This window comes from Egretta garzetta, unplaced genomic scaffold, assembly GCF_000687185.1.
Source record: "Egretta garzetta isolate BGI_Z169 unplaced genomic scaffold, ASM68718v1 scaffold228, whole genome shotgun sequence".
Classification (NCBI taxonomy): domain Eukaryota; kingdom Metazoa; phylum Chordata; class Aves; order Pelecaniformes; family Ardeidae; genus Egretta; species Egretta garzetta.
Genome location: NW_009260758.1, coordinates 1,198,807 through 1,206,193, shown reverse-complemented (window position 1 = coordinate 1,206,193; position 7,387 = coordinate 1,198,807). Strand labels below are relative to the sequence as shown.

At 45.9% G+C, this 7,387-nt stretch overlaps 1 protein-coding gene across 1 annotated transcript in view; it reads left to right on the top strand.

Moving 5' to 3' along the window:
• The window catches only part of CNTN4 (contactin 4), a 138,667-nt gene that overhangs the window by 69,850 nt on the left and 61,430 nt on the right, over window positions 1–7,387 (top strand). Inside the window, 3 exon segments of the mRNA XM_035901394.1 lie at window positions 1–47; window positions 1,565–1,694; window positions 5,330–5,480. The exon segment at window positions 1–47 is cut by the window's left edge and continues 36 nt beyond it. Of these exon segments, the coding sequence (XP_035757287.1) occupies window positions 1–47; window positions 1,565–1,694; window positions 5,330–5,480 (328 nt within the window).

The following is a 7,387-nucleotide window of genomic DNA, read 5'->3' as shown; positions in this document are numbered from 1 at the left end:
AGCCCTCGTACCGCTGGCTGAAGGACGGGGAGCCGCTGCTGCCCCAGGCAGGCAGCGCTGGAGCCCTTTGCCGGGGAGGGGGGGTCGCAGGCTCCGCAAGTGCCTTCAGGCTCCGCCAGCTTTCTCATCTCTGCATGTTTTATTCCTTTTGGGATGGAAATAGGAAGGATGGTGGTGCTCTGAAATCTCCCCGCTGTGTAGGCAATTCCTCGCCGTGCCTGGTGGGCACCTCTGTACGGCGTCAGGAGAGCTGCTGTTAGTGACAAGTAGGACATACAACAGCTCTATGTTCAGAGGCCCTCCCTGAAATGAAGGAGCCGTGTTACAAACCTAAGGGTGGAGAGACCCTTACGAAGAAGAAGGAATGGCTGAATGGGAGCCCGCAGCCAGAAAATTATTGCCCCAGCTTAATTTTTTTCTTTTACTTTATGATGTTCGGGTGAACTTCAGCTGCTAATGAAACCTTAGCGTTCCTGCTGGTCTTCAGTGGCGTTCCCACTTTTCCTGCCAAGCTGTGTCCCTGTGTGGGCGACCTGGAGCGTGTCCTGCCATTGCCAGGGACATGGAGAGCTGCCTGAAGAAGGGTGATGTGCAGGGGCTGGGGGGATGCGCCCCCTCCCACCGCCCGGTGCCCAGCCTCTCGCTGGAGGCTCAGCGCTCAGTCCCAGTACAACCACAAACTAAAACTAAGTCACCAAAGCATTGGTTTCATGGTAGCCAGCATATTTTTCCCTTCATTTATTATGAAAGAAATACGGCAACCCAGATTTGACCAAACACTGATAAAGATTGCGCAAACATTGAATTTCCACCCTACAGCCAAGTAGAAAGCCAATAGCTCCTTATATTACTATTTTTTTTAATGGTGAAACTCTGGCGGGGGGGGAGGGAACACTTTGCTGTACTTATTAAAATTAATAACACGAGCTCCATATCCTTAGGCTGACAAATGACACCCTGGTCTTTTGTTCCACACGCTAATTTTGCTTGCTTCACGCTGGTCACTAGCAGATGGTCTTGTACTTAAATCACGTTCGGGGCTGATACGAAGTAAAGGATCATTAAATTATTAACATCTATATTGTTTTCAGTAAACTGCAGAGGATTTTAAGTATTTCTCTCTGTCCTAGCTAAGATGTCAACCAGTCTTCCTAGCCTTCGTTGCCATATATACTCATACTACCATTGTTGTAAATGTTCTAAAGAATAAGGTTGGCTGGGATGTGCCACTGAGGAACAAAAGTGCATTTTTTGATTCAAGTTTGTGTACTTGAAAGGGATATTAATCTAAATGCTTTGGGTATTAAATCAATGAGAAGTCAAGGGAAAGTCCTCCAGTTTAAATTGCATTTACCAAGTACTGCATTGGTTTTACCGTTTAGTATCTAACCTGACATAAATTTAGCTGGCAGATGAATAGGTTGGAGCATGCAAATTCTTCCCATTACTGCCCCCTTTTTTTTTTTTTTTTTGGTATAAAAATATAGCACAACCACCCCTGGGCTTATGTTTCAAGGAGGAATCTCCTTCCTTACTTTTTTATTTGTTTTACTGTTTCCTACAGGGCAGAGTTCAGCTAGAGCAGGGCTCGCTCACGATAACCAACGTCAGCCTGTCAGACGCCGGCATGTATCAGTGTGTAGCGGAAAACAGACACGGCGTCATTTTTGCCAGTGCAGAACTGAGCGTCATAGGTAAGTTTACTTCTCTGAATGCTGCCAGCCTTCCAAAACCAGCAAAGCCTTCACCCAGGCTGGTTTTGCCAAGTTTCAGCAGCTGAAGCAGAAGTGCTACGGAGGTTCTGACAAGTTGTTGTTTTTAAGTAAGACATGAAATGAAAACTCGAGGAAGTGGATAGACAGAGAACAGATCTTTTTTCCATCATCCCATCTTCCCGTATTCCTCCCAGTGACTGAGCATGGGGAGCTGGTAAGCTCGCTCAGCGTCTTGCTGGGTAGAAACGTTCATGGAGAAACCTGAGTATTGCAGTTCCGAGCGTTCTGGGCAGTAACTGCCTCTGCTCGTGGGCTGCAGAGACTGACTCTTGGGGAAACGTTGGATTTTATATATTACACCTGTCTTGAGTAGACCTTTCACCCTTCTAATGGGAATCGTAACGCTCCCACCCCAAACCCTAGCCAAGAAAAACAACTTCTGCCCCACGTGTTTTGTGTACACCTACTCATCCCAGTTACTATCGGGAGAAGCTCCTTTGAATCCAGTTGCTTAAATACCTGATGGGAAGGAGTGGACCAGAGCCAGGCTCTTCTCAGTGGTGCCCAGTGCCGGGACAAGAGGCAGTAGGCACAAACTGAAACAGAGGATAATGCCATATAAACATCAGAAAAACTTCTGTACTATGAGGCTGGTTGAATGCTAGAATAGGTTGCCCAGAGAGGTTGGGGCATCTCCATCCTTGGAGATAATCAACATCCAACTGGACATGGCCCCGGGCAACCTGCCCGTAGCTGCCCTTGCTTGAGCAAGGGTGGGACGGGGCCGTCTCCAGAGGTCCCTGCCACCCCCAGCTGCCCTGCGAGTCTGTCCCGCATTCACAGACGGGGCTCTTGTACGACTGGCAGGCCAGGAAACCGATACGTCGGCATAGATCCGTAGTTTCAAAGGGTTAAATAGAATTCATGATTAAATAGTGGTTTCATTGTTTTCAAAGCGAATGTTCAATAGCATCATTCCCCACTTTATCCTGAAGAACAAAGCGTGAGGTCTTTTCTGATTATGGCTTTTTCAATTATCGGTCATTTTTTATCAGCAGCGATAGATGCCTGCATAGAAAAAAAAATTCATTTGAAAGATTATCAGTGTTGCTGTTGAAGAGAAGCACAATGATGCTCAATAAATTAGGCTTCGCAGTGCTAAGATTTATTGGACATGTTACTGCATGGAAGAAATCGAAATAAACCCACTGATGCTTTTCCTGTCTCTTCAAAACCCTGGTAAAAGGGAGCCTTTGGGAGGAAGGCAGCTCTTCTCACAAGACTTGGTGGTGGGTACCTCCATGGGTGGGTACTCCCTTGCCCAGCAGCCCCACAGCACCCAGGGGCCAACCTCGTGTCTGCACAAAAAGCAAAGCCCGTGGAGAGCCCGCTCTTAAAAACCTGCCAGATAGCTTGTATTTGGCTGACTTCTCATGTGGGTCGTGCAACCTTGCTTCTGTAGGTCACGTGAAAAGTTCCGGAGCAGTGTGCTGCAGATTCACTTCTGTCTGTCACTTCATTTGGCATATTTTTGACAAAAACCAGCGTGTTTTCCTTTTCACTGGAGTTTTCAGAGGAGGTCAATATCCTGAGCTCTCACGGAGAAATGTTAGCTTTTAAACAGATCTTTCTGAGTACAAAAATGGTTATTTTAAAAGGTCCTGAAGTTAAGCACTTGAGATGATTAAACACCCCCAATAGCAAGTGAGACTTACAGCAAAATTAAGTGAAAAAGAGAAATGGCAAATTACAGACAGAGCTTTTCTCAGACTGATTCTTCTCTATTATTGGTGCCAATTATATTGCCTGGAGTCTTCAGCTAAAACCGGGGTTCTGTTGTGCTGGGCATTGTAAAACCGCATAGTAAGATGCAATCATTGCCTTGAAGAGTTTTCAGGCTAAATGTTTTAAAAAAAAAACAAAAAAAAAATTAGAAAAGGAAGAGTGGGGTAGAGTGAAACAAAAGTAATTAAAATTCTCATTTCATAAACCAGGTGTGAAGGAATTAAATGCATTACCCCCGAAGTGGCGCAGGGAAGCTGCAGTAGTGCTGAGATCTGAGCCCAGAGTTTCTAAATGTCAGGTGACAACTTTTTGAACGTCACAGAATGAAACCGATATCGTGCAACTCCTCTAGCTCGTGCAGGACCGAGAAGGAAATGGCACATGACTGGTAAAAAACCCAGTCTAAACTATTCACTACAGAGGTGGAAATAACAAGATAATTCAAAAATCTATTTCGCTTATAAATTTTGGACAATCCTCTGAGAAATTATTTCCAGAAGTGACAATGTATTAATTATGATAATGCAATATAAATAATAACCGGTCTGGTGCTGAGTGCATTGGTGGGAAGTCATCCTCAGGACGCCGCCTTTAATTTTGAAATATTTGACATAGCCGGTGTTGGTTTTCAGGTGGCTCTTTTACAGCCTTTAGCAACATCCGTGTTTTCCTCTGTCTAAAATGAAGTTAGCCGTCTGTGATCAGAGACAGAAGACAAAACAGCTCAGAGATTAGTGAGCTCTGATTCATGGAAGTGGAAGACGAGAGCTGTTCGATCACAGAGCCCGTCCCATTACCGGTGCACCATTACGTTATGCAGCTCTCTTGCGACGGGAATGAGATCCAAAAGAATTGAGGCAGGCGAGGTGCCCTAAGAAAAATGAATTTGCTTTCTGTATCACGCGGCAGGTTTTGTCTCCCAGCTGCTTCAGGTGAGCTCTAGATCATTTTATGGAGCATCAAGCAGATGCGATGCACAGTGATCTAAACCCTCACCTCCCGGGGTGCAGCAAGAAAGCAAGGCAAGGAAAATGCTGCGGGCTTGGGGGATGCGGGGATGGGGCAGGAGGCACAGGGTGCGGGCACGCAGCTAGCAAAGGCGATGGAGAGAATCAGAGGGGTTGGGGCAGAGTTTGCTGCCACTGATCGGTACGAAAGCAAAGCTCTTGTCAGCAAAGACGTAGCGAGCAGGGCAGGAGTTGTTCATAAAACCCTTAAGCTGCCTCACCCATTTGCTTAGCGCTTTCTAGATTGAAAAAATTAATTATCCTGCTTTGATACAAACAAAACCTTCTGGTTGTCTTTGGGGAGTTCGCTACCAGAGGCAGTCTAGAGGCAGCCGCCTCAAAGCTCTGCCTGTCATCAGGTCCCATCAAATAAATCATTACAAATCCTTTGAGGCAGGGATCAGAAGCCAAACCGTCTCCTCCCTCCCAGGCCTGCGACGCTCTGTTTCTGACTGTTTTTCACAAAGCAGAAGAGCCTGCCCTGGAGGGACGAAGAAAGATGGTTCGAGAGTACCTTGCACCCCGATGCCTACTTCAGTCTTGCCTTGTTTTGCTCGGTTCAGCCCTGGCCATGTCAAGGTCTCCCACCCTTACAGCATGAAAATAAAAGACCCTGTTTATGCGACAATTATGAATATAAAGCATAAAAATGTCGACTTTTTTGGAAATACTAACGTTTCTGATTAATTGTATGGGTTCTGTGTGTGCGCCAATTTTCCCGTATGCAGTCGCCCTGGAATATTGTAATGTTCAGAAGAGCCTGACTTTGGGTTTTCCAGAGGGAATTCTGATCTGTTGTGTTGTTTTGTTTTTTTCTTTCAGCCATCGGTCCAGACTTCTCCAAAACGCTCTTGAAGAAGTTAACCCTGGTTAAAGTGGGTGGTGAAGTAATCATTGAGTGTAAGCCGAAAGCTTCCCCCAGACCTACTTATTCTTGGAAGAAAGGAAAAGACATCCTGAGAGAAAATGAGAGGTAATGTCTTAAAGTAACCGTTTCTTTCATTAGCTTGCTCCAACCCAGGGGCTTTTAGCAATGAAAAGCTAAATTTGTCATTAATAGCTTCCCAAAATTGACTTGCAAATAAATGTGGAAACAGCTCGTGTTCAGTCTCAAGGAGCTGGGGGTGAGGTTTCTATTCCCGTTGTGTTCATCCCAGTCTCTGTGTCCTATTAAAGCATCCCTGCCAAGACACTGATAAAGATACATTCTAAAAAGCAAATATTTTGCCTCTGCATTGCTTTAAATAGCCATTGCTGTTCAAAAAATTTCCCAGGAGATAAAACCCTCCACTGCAAATTACACTGCTGTGGTACATTACTCAATGTCCTGCAAACAGGAATTATTTGGGGTCAGTAATTAATTTGGCAGCACTAAAGCCTGACTTGGAGACGGCTTTTTCAGGCTGGCCAAGTCTTCTTTGTTTTTTTCTTTCTTTGTTTTTAATTCAAAAGGAGAGCATTAGGAGGAAGTAGGAGCCTGTCTTTCAAATTCGCGTGCACGGTTTTGCAGTGATTTGGTGTGGACTGTGTAGAGGTGTGGTTGTGCTATCTGTCCCGCTCATGCAGCGCCTTGACAGTCCTCCAAAATACGATTGCACCACTTGGGTTGATGGGAAAAATCCTGTCCTGTTAGTAAAGGTCAAAAAGCCAGAAATTACAGGAAAGTTTTATTTTTTAAAAGCTTAACCCCGTTAGAGCTGTTCTTTTATATCGGAAAGTGTAGTCTGGCTCCATCCAACCTGCCTGCCTGTAATGGGTAGTGAAATACATACTGGGGTGATGTGTACAAGTATGCAAAAAGCCGTAGTTGATTTAGAGCCAGATGAGTAAAATAATGAACCACCCATTTGTGACTGACTTGGCTCCTGTTACCTGGTCCTTACAAAGCTGCTGTCCATGGGGCGTTGGACTACGCCTCTCGGGATGAAAAGAGTCGGGTGATCAATTACTCAGAGCTTACTCCGGCAGCCAGGGCACAAAGCTGTGTGAGGTCAAAGTTATAATAGATCAAGGTATATTGATTTTTCAAACTGAAATAACTTGTTCTTCTGGTGACGGTTGTGCAAAAGGATGGGAAGCATTCCGTGCTGGACGTTTTGGAGTCTCGGCCCCAGGAGCTTCCGTCCGTCTCCCCGTCCTCGCTGGCACAGTCTGTAGCTGGTTTCTCTGACGCTGTTCTAGGCACGGCACAGTCCTCATTTTAATTTAGAAGTGAGAGAGAAGGCATTGGTTTATTTGAGCAAGGGCTTAGGAAAGGAAAGGAATGTGAGTGACTCTGTTTCTCGCTTGGTTGCTGCTGTGCAATGCTGACAACAAAGGGATTTATCTTCTTTTTAGCGCTACTGTCTCATCTGCAAGCTTTCCTAAAAGTTGGATGCTGTAATACAGCAGAAACCCCTGGATCCTGATTTCCCAAGGGAACGTGGCTCGTGCCCTGGTAGTGTAAGGCTAGGAGGCAGCTCGGGTTGCTTGTGTGTTTGCTTCCAAATAACTTTTGAACTGATTATTTGAACAGGCTTGTAGGTGTTTCAGCTGGTTTCCACCAAGGTTAAGGGAGGAAGAGGTACACCTCAAAACCAGCAGATTTCTTCAAAGCTTTGTGAAACAGGCAGCTGGGAAAAGGCGACACTATTCTCCCCCTTCAGTGAAGCCCTGTCACCTAATGTCACGCCTAAAGTTGCCACCGCAGCGCCCCCGAAGGGTGCACACGTCTGTGTAAGGAGTGGAAGGCTGTACCTACAGCCTTGTCCTGACCAACCTTCTCCCGAGGCATGTAGGCAAGCGGCAGGTATAGTCATAAAAACTTGGTAAATGGCACATACCTTGCTGTCTGCTGGTCGCAGCCCCGTGCCAGGCAGACTGTAGGCAGTGGCCGGGAGG